Raw genomic sequence first — 17,921 nt, 5'->3', positions numbered from 1 at the left:
CTTCTAAAGGTTTGAAATTAAGTAAATGAGACCATACAATTATTTGAGTGACACTCAGTACACAACCAGGTATCCTTTACATGGATGGAGTGCCAAAATATTTGACCACCAATAAAAAATCGACTACCACCGACCTTTGTGTCATGAGTGGGACACTCTACCACTGATCTACCGAGGCAGTGAGACGATCTAGTATTTGTGTATGTGTCTCGGGTGGACGATATGCCTTTTAGGATACCGCATATGTGTCATATTACCTTGTTCTATGATACGATATAATGTTAACACTCTTCTGGTATGTCCTTTTCAATCCTTTGTGTTTATTTAACAACCTCATCGGAAACTTCGTTTTCATTACATCTATTGTACCCGCTAGTTTTGTAAGATATAATTTTTTGTATGTTTCAACAACAAAATAAATTGCTAAGTTTGTCTTCCCTATGCATCTCCCACGGAACCTTATGTGTTTATTTCGGAATGATTTATGTGGAATATGTGTCCTAACATGTGTCAGTTCACCATCTAACGAGGAGACTTGCCTCAGATGCATTTAAAATATTTTATGTCAATATAGATATAATGATTTTGTTATAATTAGTTGATATTCTTCTGAACAGTGTGTCATGTCTAAACAGGGTTCTTTGAACAGCGCTTCAACATAACTTCCGTCGCAGAGTGGTTTAGGCCAGTGACCGGCAGGGTTGCTGTGGACGGGCCACGAGTGGCTCCAGCCCATACGCGCACAATTTATGGGCTGGCATTCGAGACGTCACGCACCTGCATACTTTAATAGTCAAAAGGCAGTGGAGTTCAGTAAAGAGGTGCATTCTGTCGAACGTATAATATCTGACACTGGTTGCAGTGTTAAACGGATATTAAGTACTCCAATACTTAGGGCGATTGGGAAGAATTGTTCTTCATTGCTTTTGACGGGCTTGTAAAGTATTTATCGAGCAATAAAATACTAAATCAATTAAAGAGATTTAATTTAATACGTCAATTTCCATAGTAAAGAGTATGACGAATATGCTGGTGACCAGCCGACAACACCGAATAAATTAGTAGAAGGAAACCATGTCCGCCTCTGCGGTGTAGCGGTTAGTGTGATTAGGTGCCAGCCTCGAAGGCCCGGGTTCGATTCCCGGCTCAGCCACGAAATTTGAAAAGTGGTAAGAGGGCTGGAACAGGGATCATACAGCCTCGTGAGGTCAACTGAGTAGAGGACCGGGCGAGTTGGCCGTGCGCGTAGAGGCGCGCGGTAGTGAGCTTGCATCCGGGAGATAGTAGGTTCGAATCCCACTATCGGCAGCCCTGAAGATGGTTTTCCATGGTTTCCCATTTTCACACCAGGCAAATGCTGGGGCTGTACCTTAATTAAGGCCACGGCCGCTTCCTTCCAACTCCTAGGCCTTTCCTATCCCATCGTCGCCATAAGACCTATCTGTGTCGGTGCGACGTAAAGCCCCTAGCAAAAAAAAAGAAAAACTGAGTAGAGGGGGGTTCGATTCCCACCTCAGCCATCCTCCAAGTGGTTTTCCGTGGTTTCCCACCTCTTCTCCAGGCAAATGCCAGAATGGTACCTAACTTAAAGCCACGGACGCTTCCTTCCCTCTTCTTTGTCTATCCCTTCCGATCTTCCCATCCTCCCAAAAGACTCCTGTTCTGCACAACAGGTGAGGTCACCTTGGCGATGTACTGTTCCTCTTTCCTAGTTGTATACCCAACCTGAAATCGAACGCTCCAGGACACTGCCCTTGAGGCTGTAGAGATTGAATCCGTCACTGAGACCGAGGGAAAAAACAACCCTGGAGTGTAAACGGATTAAGAAAGAAAGAAAGAAAGAAGGAAAGAAAGAAAGAAAGAAAGAAAGAAAGAATGTAAGCAAGTAAGGGAGAAAGAAATCATAGCATCAAAAGTTGTATGTAGGCTAAGTTAATGTTGGGCTTATTACATCTCTTGAATGTGCAATAATGAAATTAACCAAATATAGGCCTACTCGTTATGGAAGTTTACTTTCATTGATTAGTTCCAATGTAGGAAGATCATGGACCTGAAAAGCTGTAAATATTATATTATATTATATTATATTATATTATATTATATTATATTATATTATATTATATTATATTATATTATATTATATTATATTATGTTATATTATATTATATTATATTATATTTACTCCTCGATGTATTCATTTCTTACATAAGGTCCTCCATCAATAATATAATTCATGTTATGGGAACTATACAACACTGACGCTCCAAATCCGAAGCCAAAGCGACAGGCCCGTACAAGAGCGAGAGCTAAGTCTGACGTTCACTGATTTAGACTGTAATGTGTCGCTTGAGTGGGATGAGGGTGGGGGTTAGTTGATTGTATTTTTGGGTGTTGCTCTTAATATAATAAGACTGCATATTTAATTAAAGCGAAGAACTCGAAAATTGCATTTTGAAAAGTCTACTAAGGTTTACAAAAGAAGATTTCGCGGAAAACCTCCTAGTCTCACCGTATTAGTCCCTTCAGAAATTTAAAGATTAATTTATGTTGTTCATTTCAGATAAAAGTACCGCTATCGGAAGAAGAATTGGTGACGTAGGGTACTGTCTTGAAAATACAACTCATATCTCCCCTCAAGGGACTGACTCAGTAATTCACATGTCTAAAAGGACTACATGGAGAGAAACAAAGGATACTTGTACGAGACTATCAGGAATTAAAAAGGGAAGATTTCCAAAGATAAAATAAGTGAATTTTCTAACTGGTTTTCTTGAATTTTCTTTGTTTTAAAACTCCGGGGAGAATTCTCACATCTTCTGTAATCGTGAGTGTAGGAAAAGGATTTGTCATTTATTTATGTTACTTTGCGACTGTAATATATCATGTAAAATTCGTTAGTCCTCCAACACGCGAATTCCCTGTCCTTGCAAGCTCACCTACGCGTGAGTGTGGCTATGGCAAAAGCGTAGGCCTGGAGCGCTATTTAAGGAACTTCCTGAACAATGTTAAGCTATTTTTTCTTCGCCCAGTTTATTATTCTCATAATGAGCGGCGGCCGGTCCAGATGGGACAGGCAAGGCTCATGCCAGGTGTTTACATTTCTACAGCGCCGAAGACTAACATTGGGATTATCTTACTAATATACTTGTACCTTGAGGAAACAACAGTCGATGTAGCCTATTTAGTTTCAACATAATTCACTGCTACACAGACTTGCGCCTTCCCATTCTGATAGCGGGCAGCCACCAAATGCTCTCACAACACATTGACTCCCAGGAAGGTTTTTGATTCGATATCCGGAGCTACCAAGAATTCGAAACTCTAGCAAAACGTACAGAGAACCTGGCTTCAACTACGGAAGGCGAAGGAAAGAGTATAAAATTCCTTCAAGTGTAAGCTTTCCGTTATTGAAGTTTACATTTCTGTAGCCCATATCTATAGCTCTTAGGTGCTTGTCTCCTGTTTTCAAAGTTCTGGTATCGAATCCCGGCACAATCGGCTGGCATTTAAAATTGCTTAAATGTGAGCCAAATTTTAGTAGATTTCGTTGAAGAATCCCTCGTTAAAAGTGTAATCTCAACTCTTAGTCGTCTCTCTAGGCCTGGAGCATTTGAAGGGACGTTAAACACTTATTATTATTATTATTATTATTATTATTATTATTATTATTATTATTATTATTATTATTAGTGTGAAAATATCGCTCATAGGGTCAGTTGGTGCATGCATTTCAGTGGGCTTGGCAGACTGATATGTAATAGCAGCGGCTGGCCCGGTGAGGAAAGCAACGGGAAACTACGTCACTCCTCATTTCCCTAGTACGCCTCTTCAGTGATGCCTAGGCTATTTATGACAGCTGTTGGCGGAGCTGCAGAGGATCAAACCAGCCTTCGGGCTGAATACCCAACATACATACATATTATTATTATTATTATTATTATTATTATTATTATTATTATTATTATTATTATTATTATTATTATTATTATTATTATTATTAGAGTTTAACTATGTTTAAGGCAACAGTTGCAGTTCACAGCGATGTTCTGATATGGCACTGTTTCTTATTTGTGTGCTAGAATCGTATCGTGGGAGGCAAGGAGACAGGAGTGAACGAGTATCCTTTCATGGCAGGACTGGTAGACAAAGTCAAGAGGCAGCTGTACTGTGGGTGCACCATAATAAACAAATACTACGTCCTCACAGCTGCTCACTGTCTAGTCAGAAGAATACCTCAGAATTTAACAGTACTCGTCGGCGACCATGATATTACTACAGGTAAGGTCCAAGATGATGATGATGATGATGATGATGATGATGATGATGATGATGATAATAATCAAAATAATAACCATTTTAAATCAAAACAGGAGCCAGACAAGCAGGAGGTTATTCCCATTAGGCCTACTATTTAATTTAGTTCTGGCAAAAGTGATTAGGATATGGCAAAATTAAACTAAGGGTATAAATATTGGTAGATGTCTCCAAAACAAAATTCCCCTTAATTGCCTAGCATTTGCTGATGACGTTGCTGTCCTATCCAACAATAAATGAAATGATATGGCGTATGGCTTTTAGTGCCGGGAGTGTCCGAGGACAAGTTCGGTTCGCCAGATGCAGGTCTTTTGATTTGACGTCCCGAGGCGACCGGTGCGTCGTGATGAGGATGAAATGATGATGAAGACGACAAATACACCCAGCCCCCGTGCCAGCAAAATTAACCAATTAAGGTTAAAATTACCGACCCTGCCGGGAATCGAACCCGGCACCCCTGTGACCAGAGGCCAGCACACTAACCATTTAGCCATGGAGCCGGACATCCAACAACAGACGGGAAGAAATGCAGTCCGTAGACAATCTCCATGCAACAGCAGCCGGAACAGGACTTCAAATTTTTTATGAAAATACAAAGTATATGGAAGCAATTAGATGAGGTTTCAACAGTCAACTTTTAATCACCAAACGTGAAAATATCGCTCAAGTAAACAAATTTAAGTATCTAGATGAAATTACTGAACCAGGAGGGTTAAATCAATAAGCTAAGAAAGAAAGAATTGCAAAACTTCAAAGAGCATACAAAATTACTTGGAACAGAACAATAAAATAACTATATAAAAATGCCAAATTACGACATTATAACACAGTAATTAAAACAGAAGCACTTTGCGCATCTGAAAGTATTATAATTGGTGGCAAATCTCGAATAAAGATGATCGAAAACTTCTTAATCTGTTTACCCTCCAGGGTCTGTTTTTTCCCCCGACTCAGCGAGGGATCCCACTTCTACCGTCTCAAGGGCAGTGTCCTGGAGCTTCAGACTCTGGGTCGGGGATACAACTGGGGAGGATGACCAGTACCGCGACCAGGCGGCCTCACCTGCTATACTGAACAGGGACCTTGTTAGGGGATGGGAAGATTGGAAGGAATAGACAAGGAAGAGGGAAGGAAGCGGCTGTGGTCTTCAGTTAGGTACCACCCCGGCATTTGTCTGGAGGAGAAGTGGGAAACCACGGAAAACCACTTCCAGAATGGCTGAGGTGAGAATCGAACCCATCTCTACTCAGTTGACCTCCCGACGCTGAGTGGACCCCGTTCAAGCCCTCGTACTACTTTTCAAATTTCGTGGCAGAGCCGGAAATCGAACCCGGGCCTCCAGGGGTGGCAACTAATCACACTAACCACTACACCACAGAGGCGGCGATCGAAAAACAAGAAAGAAAAATCCTCCGAAAAATCTTAGGACTAAAATGCGAAAACAGAATTTGAATGGAAAAGAAATCACATGAAATCTATCAAGTTACATAAAAAATCACAGATAAGATAAACAAACAGCGATTACAATTTTATGGTCACTTATATAGAATGGGCTCACAAAGAACATTTTAAACTTAACCATATCAATGAAAAAATCAATAATTGGCTAAAAGAAATCAATAAAGACCTAAATGAATTTTGCATTAATGAAGAAACTTTTTTTTCCTAGTTGTTTTACGTCGCACCGACACAGATAGGTCTTACGGTGACGATGGGACAGGAAAGGGCTAGGAATAGGAAGGAAGCGGCCGTGGCTTTAATTAAGGTACTGCCCCAGCATTTGCCTGGTGTGAAAATGGGAAACCACGGAAAACCATTTTCAGGGCTGCCGATAGTGGGGTTCGAACCTACTATCTCCCGAATACTGGATACTGGCCGCACTTAAGCGACTGCAGCTATCGAGCTCGGCAAAATGAAGAAACCATTCAAAATATAATAAAATTCAGAACTTTAATTTACAAACAAAAGTTTTCTGTAAAGCCAACACGACTAAATACAGGATGGACTTCGTAAGATGACACCGAACACAGCGAGAGGATGAAGAGATACTGGGAAGAGAAGAAGAAAAAGCAAAAAGTGATAATAAATTCAAACGCGCTCCTTAGTTGCCCATAACGAATCAAAAAAAAAACCCGGGATATTAGATAATATGTTAGTGAAGTTAGCAAATAAGTGAAAATTAATAATGTCTATAGACCAAATGCCGTATTTACAATACGCATTAGAGAAGAAAGAGCTACGCTCTAGTGGAAGGCCGTTGCCCTTCCAGGGGCAAGTTGGCTAGTTTTATCTTTATCTTATAAGTTATAATTTCGCGTGACTATTGCTAGACTGCTGCAGTCCGTGTAAGGCAGATCCTCCGTGAGGATGGGTGGCATCTGATGTGTATAGGAAACTGCGTATTATTGTAATGGAGGATAGTGTTGTGTGTGGTGAATGAATTGCAGGGATGTTGGGAAAAGTTTAAACACCCAGTCCCTGAGCCGACAGAATTAATAATTTAAGATTAAAGTCCCAGAGCCGGCCGGGAATCAAACTCAGGGACCTCTGAACCGAAGGTCATTATGCTGACCATTCAACCAAGGAACCTGAAATAATAATAATAATAATAATAATAATAATAATAATAATAATACCGCCTCTGTGGTTTGATTAGGTGTCAACCCCGGAGGGCCGGGTTCGATTCCCAGCTCTGCCACGAAGTTTGAAAAGTGGAACGAGGGCTCGAACGGGGTCCACTCAGCCTCGGGAGGTGAACTGAGTGGAGGGGGAGTTCGATTCCCTTCCCAGCCATCCTCGAAGTGGTTTTCCGTGGTTTCCTACTTCTCCTCCAGGCAAATACCGAGGTAGTACGTAACTTAAGGCCACGGCCGTTTCCTTCCCCGTTCCTTGCCCATCCCTTTCGATGTTTTCATCTCCCCCACAATGCCCCTGTTGAGTATAGCACATCAGGCCACCTGGACTTGGTATTTGTTCTCCTCCCCAGTTCATCCCCGACCCAAAGTCTCACGCTCCAGGACACTGTCCTTGAGGTGGTAGTAGAGCACGGACCCTTCACTGAGTCCGAGAAATAAATCCACCCTGGAGGGTAAACGGATTAAGAAATAATAATAATAATAATAATAATAATAATAATAATAATAATAATAATAATAATAATAATAATAATAATAATAATAATAATAATAATAATAATAATAATAGACTTTGCCCACTTATACCTTAACGCCTACGAATTCTAATAGGATGACTATTTTCGTGGCGTGAAATGTTAGATTAGATCAATAATAATTACAAGACACATGTCGATTATCTATATTAGGAAATTGATAATGTCGCACAAGATGTCTGTGTGGTTTAGTGGTACAGTATCCGCCTTCGTTCCGCAAGATGGTGGGTTCGAACCTGGCAGATGTACTTGGACTTTTGAAGCGCGGAAAATGTTCTTAAAATATCCATTTGATACTTCTCTCCTTCTTTATCTGTTTACCTTCCAGGGTCGGTTTTTCCCTCGGACTCAGCGAGGGATCCCACCTCTACCGCCTCAAGGGCAGTGTCCTGGATCTTCAGACTCTGGGTCGGGGGATACAACTGGGGAGGATGACCAGTACCTCGCTCAGGCGGCCTCACCTGCTATGCTGAACAGGGGCCTTGCGGGGGGATGGGAAGATTGGAAGGGATAGACAAGGAAGAATGAAAGAAGCGGCTGCGGCCTTAAGTTAGGTACCATAACGGCATTTGCCTGGAGGTGAAGTGGGAAACCACGGAAAATCACTTCCAGGATGGCTGAGGTGGGAATCGAGCTCACCTCTACTCAGTTGACCTCCCGAGGCTGAGTGGACCCCGTTGCAGCCCTCGTAACAGTTTTCAAATTTCGTGGCAGAGCGGGAAATCGAACCCGGGCCTCCGGGGGTGGCAGATACTCACACTAACCACTATTCCGCAGAGGCGGACTCGTTTGATACTCCATGTCAAATAATGTCGGCATGTAAAAGCTCTCTGGTGACACATTTGGTGTTTACCCGATAAAATTAATTAAAATTCAGCTATAGATCACCGAATATAGATCCGGTTTACGTGGTAAAGTAAAATGGGACATCAAAATTGACACGCAGGCAGCCTAATTTACATCAAATTGAAATTCCTATACATGATAGCTGAAGCCATACGATTATTATTTTTATAACGATCTGCATAATAGCGACTTGAAAGAAATATCCTGGCCCTCAAGGTGCGTGGATCTCTTATGTTTAGACTATTATTTTTGGGGTCAAATGAAAAGCATAGTCTATGTGACTGGCGTGGACAATGAAACGAACATAATGGGAGGAACTATTGCTGGTACAAAGCACGCAATGTATAGTGACACACTGTAGCGGGCACCACACAAGGCAATGCATAACACCGTACACGGTAAGACAAACAACACTGAAACTGTATTTAGTTGCGTTGGTACAGCATGTGTTCAAAATGTGTACCACCACGTGCGACACATTATTTATAAAATTTCTAAAGATTATTGAACTTGTTAATGGATGCATAGTCGTTGCGCCTGCAAAATCCACTATGTGATCGTTATGTATTCGAGAAATACTGTCCCGCAGCACACATGCCATTAAGAACGAGTATTCTTTGAGAGTCGACGTATAATATTCAACATTACAGTAGATGACAGATCCTTACCAGCCGAAGTTCTAAGCAGAGATATTTTCTTTTATTTCTTTTTAATCCTTTTACCGTCCAGGGTTGGTTTTCCCCTCGAAATCAGTAAGGGATCCACCTCTACCGCCTCAATGTCCTGGAGCGTGAGATTTTGTGCCGAGGGAATATACAACTGGAGAGGATGATCAGTACCTCGCCGAGGCTATGCTGAACAGGGGCCTTGTGGAGGATGGAAAGAGGAAAGGAAGTGGCCGTGGCCTTATGTTAAGTACCATCCCGGCATTTGCCTGCAGGAGAAGTGGGAAACCACGGAAAAAATGTTGAGGTTGGCTGAGAAGGAAATCGAACCTCCCTCTACTCAGTTGGCTTACCGAGGCTGAGTGGACCCCCTTTCCAGCCCTTGTACCACTTTTCAAATTTCGTGGTAGATCCGGGAGTCGAAAGCAGCGGTGACAGCCAATCGCACTAACCACTACCCCACAGAAAAAGCGTAAAACACATTTTCACATACGATATGTTGCTGTAGGGACACAAAATTGACGATATCTTCATGCGCAATTCGGGAATATTTGTAGGTGGGCCATTTGTCTTGAAAACGAATTAATTTCAGAATGCCCCATATTTAAGCATCTGGGGCCGTGAGATCCAGGGAGCAGGGAGGGTACTGAAATTAGGCTATCTCCAAAGTGTCGTTGCAGAAGAATAAGTGACACCCCTTCCCCTCCGGTGTGGACTGTAGCTCCTTCTTGCTGCATCCATTGTCGTTAAAGGGGTTAGTTCTCTGCGTTACAAAAACGGTGCGAATTTCGCACGACTTGGGTTATAACGAAGTCCCTGGTCCAGCGATTTTGGATTTTGTGCATGATTCTCGACGAAATAAGAGCCAATATTCCATGACAGTACACTGTACACCTAGTCGTATCCCGCGCACTGTTGAGCGCTCTGTTGTCCCCTTTCGTTGGATAAGGAATGTGACGAAAGTTGTTAACGGAAGCTAACATTGTTCTATTATATGGTGCCTCCTTATTAAATCGCCCAACTGCGTATAACCGGAAATAAAGTTCCACGATAAACACCATTCCCTGTGTTGTGAGAAATTGTACATATCAACACAACACTGAATTCACAACGTGCCAAACTATTATATACAGTAAATAAATACGTCGTTGCTAGGTAAACGTGGACGGCAGATGGACAATAATATCAGTCTTGTTTATTTTGCCGCATACCATACAACAAAAAGTTAAGTATTCAGAATTTGCAGTAGCTTGTTATAACAATTGTAATTACAAGAGACAATAAAATTGAGCAAAACCCAGTGAACAACGTAATCTTCCTATGGTTAGTGCAGGTTTGGTTCAAAGAACCTCCTATAGCTTCCGTACACATCTGAGCTATACGCAGAGTGACTGTGTGGTGGCTGTAATAGCGGCAGGATGATCCTCAAACCTACGTGTCGTGCAGTTTCTGCATCTTTGTCTATAAGTCGATCACGTAGGCCATGAACATGCACTTGGTTTTGGTGGTTCAATCACCCTCCCGAAATTATTTTGCATTTTTGTTGTTGTTTGAGGCATCAGTTCGTTAATTGGTTTGATGCAGCTTTCCATGCCATCCTATCCTGTGCTAACCTTTTCTTTTCTACGTAATAACTGCATTCTACATCTTCTCTAATCTGCTTGCCATATTCAAACCTTGGTGTACCCCTACCGTTCCTACCACCTACACTTCCCTCAAAAACCAGCTGAATCATTCCTGGGTGTCTTAGGCCCGGTTTCACTGTTTGAGTTTAAGCCGAAGCTTTAGTAAGCCACGCACGCCACTTAAGCAAGGCTTACTCTTTGGCTTAAACACTACGAGTTTCACAGTAGGGGGACCATGTGCAGCTTTACTAAGCTGAACATCTCCAAAGTTGGTAATCCTTGCGCATGCGCAATGATTCAATTCTCATCTTTGTTTACATCCGTAGCCTATGATTGATTGACTTGTAGGTTATACATCGTTTATCAGCCAAGATAATTTAGAAAAATGAACGGAAAATAGTAACAAAAATAAAGTTTAAAAAAGGTCACTCGCCCGTCCTTCTGACACGTATTACCACTACAGTCTAAAATGGACATAACTTCTGAACCATTCATGCAAATAATGTCCTGACAAGGTTGTTGTAATCCTTATAAAATACTGGAGGAGGTCAAAGAATTTATTTCGATGAGGAATTGGAGAATAATATCGAAATATTTATTTAATGTTAAGGAGTTATATTTTTTACCGCTGAGTAAAGCATAAAATGGCTTCTAGAGGGCAAACGGTTGGAAATAGGTATATACCATCGCGGACTTTTTTGTAGAGGTTTCTATGCTCTACAATTCGTACGCTTACACTTGGGGTCTATCGTTGATGGTTCACGCAGAGTAAGCCAAGAAAGCAAGTGATCGACCGACATTTTTGTCTCTTTTACTGTATATCGGAACACGGAAACTGTATTATTTCACGAGCCTCGAAATATATTCAGAAATATAAGTTATTCAATGTTATTGGTTTTACGTCCCATTAACTATGAATTTGAGCACCTTCACCACAGGACTGAGACAGGATCGAACCTGCCAAGTTGGGCTATAAGAAGGCCAGCGCTCTACCATCTGAACTGAATCCTTAGCTTAAACCTCAGTTTCATACAGCTTAAGCCAGTCACAGATAAGCTCGGCTTACCACTTGCACTCCCCATTGTGAAACTCGTCCAGAGTTTAAGCTCCCGCTTAAGCCCGATCCAAGGCTTAAGCGTATACTGTGAAACCGGGCTTTAAGATGCGTCCTATCATTCCATCTCTTCTTCTGGTCAAATTTTGGCAAATCGATCTCCCCCTCACCAATTCCATTCAGTATCTCTCCATTCGTAATTCGATCTATCCATCTCACCTTCAGCATTCAATAGTGTCTATTCTCTTTCTTTCTGAGATAGTTATCTTCCATGTTTCATTTCCATACAATGCAACGCTCCAGACGAAAGTCCCATATCAATGTCCGTAGTGAGCAAATTTCTTTTTCTAAGAAAGGTTTTCCTAGCTTGTGCTCCTTATTTCTTCCATTGTTAGTTATTTTGATATGTATTTTATTATATATTATTTCGTATTTATTTTAGTATCAAATATATATTGCTATTAACACAGATGGAGAGAAAAATTGCAATTTCCATGTCTTTTCCAATTCATAAAATAAAACAATCTGTTATTTGTCGTAACAATGGTTTGTAGTTTACCCTGATATGAAGGATGAACACCTCTAATATGAGAATCGATTACTGGTTTCATGTCGAACGACATGCAGAACATTGACATTTCATATCGATATCGATCAATATATGACATCCTTACATCAATTTCCGATTTCCGTTAGTGGTTGCTCATACTAATTATGCGTTTCTTTATTTTTTTACAATTTGCTTTACGTTGCACCGCCACAGAGAGGTCTTACGGCGACGATGGGATAGGAAAGGGCTTGGCGTGGGAAAGAAGCGACCGTGGCCTTAATTAAGGTACCGCCCTGGTATGTGTTGGTATGAATATGGGAAACCATGGAAAACCATCCTCAGGGCTGCCGATAGTGGGGTTCGACCCCAACTTGCAGTGCCAGAACTCAGTTAAGGGACCGTGGTCGCCAACACACACTCAAATGTTAAGACTCCCTGGGGCCCCTTTTTGTTGCCTCTTGCGAAGGACAGGCAGTGGATACCGTTGATGTATTCTGGCGCACCAACAAAATGCACAAAGCCGGCATCTGCATTATATTTATGTCAATATCATTTGAAACGGGTGATCATAATTTGTAGGGCTACAGTCTTCATTTGGCTTTTGACAAGACAACAATTCAAGGCAATATCATCATCATCATCATCACTATTATTATTATTATTATCATCATTATCATTACCATCATTATAAGAAGAAGAAGAAGAAGAAGAAGACGTGGGCATTATGTGAATATTAGGCTACACTTATCATTCGTACCACATTTCTCACTTTTGTAGGAGTGATATAACACATGGGGTAGATAACTGCGAACCGGTTTGTATTCGCTTTCATAAGCTTTAACCCCGATGGTTGGGGTTGGTAGAAAAACATTCACGGTATCCCCTGACTGCCGCAAGAGGTGACCAAAAGGGGGCCCAGGGACTCAACTTGGAGGAAGCGCGGATTGGCGACCACGGGGCCCTTAGCTGAGTCCTGCTATTTCTTCCTCTTACTTGTGCCAGGTTCCTTATTTTAATTTTTCCTAAACGAACTCCTTTGGCTAGTTAACTCGAAAAAGAAAACACCAATAATATTATTAGTATACAGCTATTATTACTTTTGTCGCGTCTTTGAAAAAAAAATGTTTGGGAGGTTTCTAGAACATTTTAAAAGTTAGGGTGGTTTAGGAACGTTTTTGGGATGGAATTCCTCTTGAGTTTTTCCATCAATCTACCTACCCTCTTCTGTTCGAACTGCGATTCATCAAAACGATGTCAGAAGAAAAAAACATTACGGAATCTGTACCGGGAGGTACACCTCTACGCCGCACATTTAAATCTTGCGCCTAAAAGAACTCCTCTTCTGGAAAAATCTTGAACTGGAAACTACACCTACTTAAACCGTTACTCAGAAGATGTCACTACAGAAATCTAATGAAATTTTGTTATTTTGAAGTTTCATGTACTGTATGAAATTCTTCGTGTTTTGTTTACCATTTATCAAGAAGTTGGGACTTTCTTCAACAGAGGTCACTGCTAAAAATCTATGATCATGCACCCTGGTGCGAAGTGGAAGAACTTTGATTTGGAGAAGTTTTGAATTCCTAAGTTCTTTTTTTACTAAATTATGTTTATTCATTTTTGGGTTGATTGATCTTTTCTTTCCGCCTGTTTTGAATTTAGCCAATCATGAATTTCTGTAATTAATTTTCCGCCTATCACAGGCTTCTTCCTCGATTCTGAGTGTCACTTTTGATGTTAACCAATAAAGTGAGAGGGTGTGGCTGGTTTATTCATGAAAGGTCTCGAACTTTCCCCGAGGGTTTATAAACTGCGGATTTTCACGTCTCTTGGCCATTTGATCGTCATCTAACTTAGTGTGTGTGTCAAGCGGGAGGCGGGAGGCGCCTCTTTCATCAGGCAGCAGTTCTTCAGCAAGGTAATGGCCAATTAACATCTTTATTTCTTGCTAGCTCTGCAGTTTAACCCGAGGGAGAGGTCCGAAACCTTAACTATGTAACCTACTTTCCTGTAAATGTAACTTCTGCCAGCTTTTGTAATAACTTCATAAAACTTTAACTGTAAATCGGGGATAGAGAGTGATGTACCCTCTCGAGCTCCCCTTCATATTGGTTTGAGGTGACTACGTTTTGTAACTGGTTTTCTTCCTCCCCGTAAAGTCTTAATTTATTCTTATACGAGTCACCTCCATAGTTTGGGAATAGCCCCTGTTTCATCGGCCTAGTGCCCCTTAGGTTTTAAGAATGCATATTTAGGAGTGCAAGTACACGCCTCCATTCAATTTGTGTTTCGGGCCATTTACTTAAACTGTTCTTTTCTGCTACGACCCAATAGGTTGGGTACGAGATACCCCTGTTTCAATTTGTAAGCTGGGCCATGGAAGGCCAAAAGATGTAAGATATTTTTGGTGTCGCCTTGAATAGGCTTGGAAAACTGATAGCACGTCAGCTCTTTTCTAGTGTTGTAGAAGTGCCTCTGGGAGGTTTGAAGTTGTGAGTTGGGAGCAAGCGCTCCATGTATCGAGGGATTTCTGCCCTTGTGTAAATTTGTGCATTTGTAAATTCGAAGGTTTCATGTTTGTGGGTTACTGTAGTCACGTCCTAGTTCGTGAACCATGGGCAACGGCTGAGTGGCCTAGTAAGTGGTCCTGAGAGTCGGGATACCAGTTGCTATGGAATGGGAGTGGGCATCTCAGACATATTCTGAGTCGTGGCCCTCCTTGTGCTCAGGCGGCTAGGACTATACAATTCACCGGTGGTCCATAACCCGTTAGAGGAGAGATCCTCACTTGGACTATGTGCAAGTAGGGCAGCATCCTGCTTCATGAATTTACCGAGCTCAGAACACTTTAAGCAAGCCTCGGACCTATGGGAGTAATGGAGTCCCACTCCCATTTGACAGGCGAGGGACTCCTTGGAAACAACTTGGCGAACGAAATAGAATTCGATGGGGAGCTATCAATATTAATGGGGCTTATGGAAGAAAGAAGGTAGAACTGGCTGAATCAGCAAAGAGGATGCATCTGGATGTGCTAGGAGTAAGTGATATTCGGGTAAGGGGAGATAATGAGGAAGAGATAGGAGATTATAAAGTGTACTTGACGGGTGTTAGAAAGGGAAGGGCAGAGTCTGGGGTAGGGCTCTTTATCAGGAACACCATTGCACGCAACATAGTTTCTGTTAGGCACGTAAATGAGCGAAAGATGTGGGTAGATTTGTCAGTGGGAGGAATTAGGACAAGAATTGTGTCCGTGTATTCACCATGTGAGGGTGCAGATGAGGATGAAGTTGACAAGTTTTATGAAGCATTGAGTGACATCGTGGTCAGGGTCAACAGCAAGGATAGAATAGTGCTAATGGGCGATTTCAATGCGAGAGTTGGGAATAGAACTGAAGGATACGAAAGGGTGATTGGTAAATGTGGGGAAGATATGGAAGCTAATGGGAATGGGAAGCGTTTGCTGGACTTCTGTGCTAGTATGTGTTTAGCTGTTACGAATACATTCTTCAAGCATAAGGCTATTCACCGCTACACATGGGAGGCTAGGGGTACCAGATCCATAATAGACTATATCTTAACAGACTTTGAATTCAGGAAATATGTTAGGAATGTACGAGTTTTTCGCGGATTTTTCGATGATACAGACCACTATCTGATCTGTAGTGAACTAAGTATCTCTAGGCCTAGGGTAGAGAAAGTGAAATCTGTCTGCAAACGAATAAGGGTAGAATGTCTCCAGGACGAGGAAATTAGACAGAAGTACATGGATATGATTAGTGAGAAGTTTCGAACAGTAGACAGTAAGCAGGTTCAGGATATAGAAAGTGAATGGGTGGCATACAGGGATGCTGTAATAGAAACAGCAAGAGAATGCCTAGGAACAACTGTGTGTAAAGATGGGAAAAGGCGAACATCTTGGTGGAATGATGAAGTGAGAGCAGCCTGTAAACGTAAAAAGAAGGCTTATCAGAAATGGCTCCAAACAAGAGCAAAGGCAGACAGGGATTGGTACGTTGATGAAAGAAACAGAGCGAAACAAATAGTTCTTGAATCCAAAAAGAAGTCGTGGGAAGATTTTGGTAATAACCTGGAAAGGCTAGGTCAAGCAGCAGGGAAACCTTTCTGGACAGGAATCAAGAATCTTAGGAAGGGAGGGAAAAAGGAAATGAACAGTGTTTTGAGTAATTCAGGTGAACTCATAATAGATCCCAGGGAATCACTGGAGAGGTGGAGGGAATATTTTGAACATCTTCCCAATGTAAAAGGAAATCATCATGGTGGTGATGCAAACAGCCAAGCTCATAGGGCGGAGGAAAATGATGTTGGTGAAATTATGCTTGAGGAAGTGGAAAGGATAGTAAATAAACTCCATTGTCATAAGGCAGCAGGAATAGATGAAATTAGACCTGAAATGGTGAAGTATAGTGGGAAGGCAGGGATGAAATGGCTTCATAGAGTAGTAAAATTAGTGTGGACTGTTGGTAATGTACCTTCAGATTGGACAAAAGCAGTAATTGCACCTATCTATAAGCAAGGGAACAGGAAGGATTGCAACAACTATCGAGGTATCTCATTGATTATTATACCAGGCAAAGTATTCACTGGCATCCTGGAAGGGAGGGTGCGATCAGTCGTTGAGAGGAAGTTGGATGAAAACAAGTGTGGTTTCAGACCACAGAGAGGCTGTCAGGATCAGATTTTCAGTATACGCTAGGTAATTGAAAAATGCTACGAGAGGAATAGGCAGTTGAGTTTATGTTTCGTAGATCTAGAGAAAGCATATGACAGGGTACCGAGGGAAACGATGTTCGCCATACTGGGGGACTATGGAATTAAAGGTAGATTATTAAAATCAATCAAAGGCATTTATGTTGACAATTGGGCTTCAATGAGAATTGATGGTAGAATGAGTTCCTGGTTCAGGGTACTTACAGGAGTTAGACAAGGCTGTAATCTTTCACCTTTGTTGTTTGTAGTTTACATGGATCATCTGCTGAAAGGTATAAGATGGCAGGGAGGGATTCAGTTAGGTAGAAATGTAGTAAGCAGTTTGGCCTATGCTGACGACTTGGTCTTAATGGCAGACTGTGCCGAAAGCCTGCAGTCTAATATCTTGGAACTTGAAAATAGGTGCAATGAGTATGGTATGAAAATTAGCCTCTCGAAGACTAAATTGATGTCAGTAAGTAAGAAATTCAACAGAATCGAATGTCAGATTGGTGATACAAAGCTAGAACAGGTTGATAATTTCAGGTATTTAGGTTGTGTGTTCTCCCAGGATGGTAATATAGTAAGAGAGATTGAATCAAGGTGTAGTAAAGCAAATGCAGTGAGCTCGCAGTTGCGATCAGCAGTATTCTGTAAGAAGGAAGTCAACTTCCAGACGAAACTATCTTTACATCGGTCTGTTTTCAGACCAACTTTGCTTTACGGGAGCGAAAGCTGGGTGGACTCAGGATATCTTATTCATAAGTTAGAAGTAACAGACATGAAAGTAGCGAGAATGATTGCTGGTACAAACAGGTGGGAACAATGGCAGGAGGGTACTCGGAATGAGGAGATAAAGGCTAATTTAGGAATGAACTCGATGGATGAAGCTGTACGCATAAACCGGCTTCGGTGGTGGGGTCATGTGAGGCGAATGGAGGAGGATAGGTAACCTAGGAGAATAATGGACTCTGTTATGGAGGGTAAGAGA

General features: G+C 41.6%; 1 protein-coding gene across 5 annotated transcripts in view; it reads left to right on the top strand.

Moving 5' to 3' along the window:
* Positions 1–17,921, top strand: part of LOC136875654 (venom serine protease) — a 172,531-nt gene that overhangs the window by 85,441 nt on the left and 69,169 nt on the right. For all 5 annotated transcript variants that reach the window (XM_067149198.2, XM_067149201.2, XM_067149200.2 and 2 more), the window contains one exon: positions 4,080–4,278. In XM_067149198.2, the coding sequence (XP_067005299.2) occupies positions 4,080–4,278 (199 nt within the window). The remainder of the gene's footprint in view (positions 1–4,079; positions 4,279–17,921) is intronic.

Source organism: Anabrus simplex, chromosome 6 (genome assembly GCF_040414725.1).
Source record: "Anabrus simplex isolate iqAnaSimp1 chromosome 6, ASM4041472v1, whole genome shotgun sequence".
Lineage (NCBI taxonomy): Eukaryota > Metazoa > Arthropoda > Insecta > Orthoptera > Tettigoniidae > Anabrus > Anabrus simplex.
Note: the sequence above shows the minus strand (reverse complement) of the source record. Positions and strands in the feature narration are given on the sequence as shown.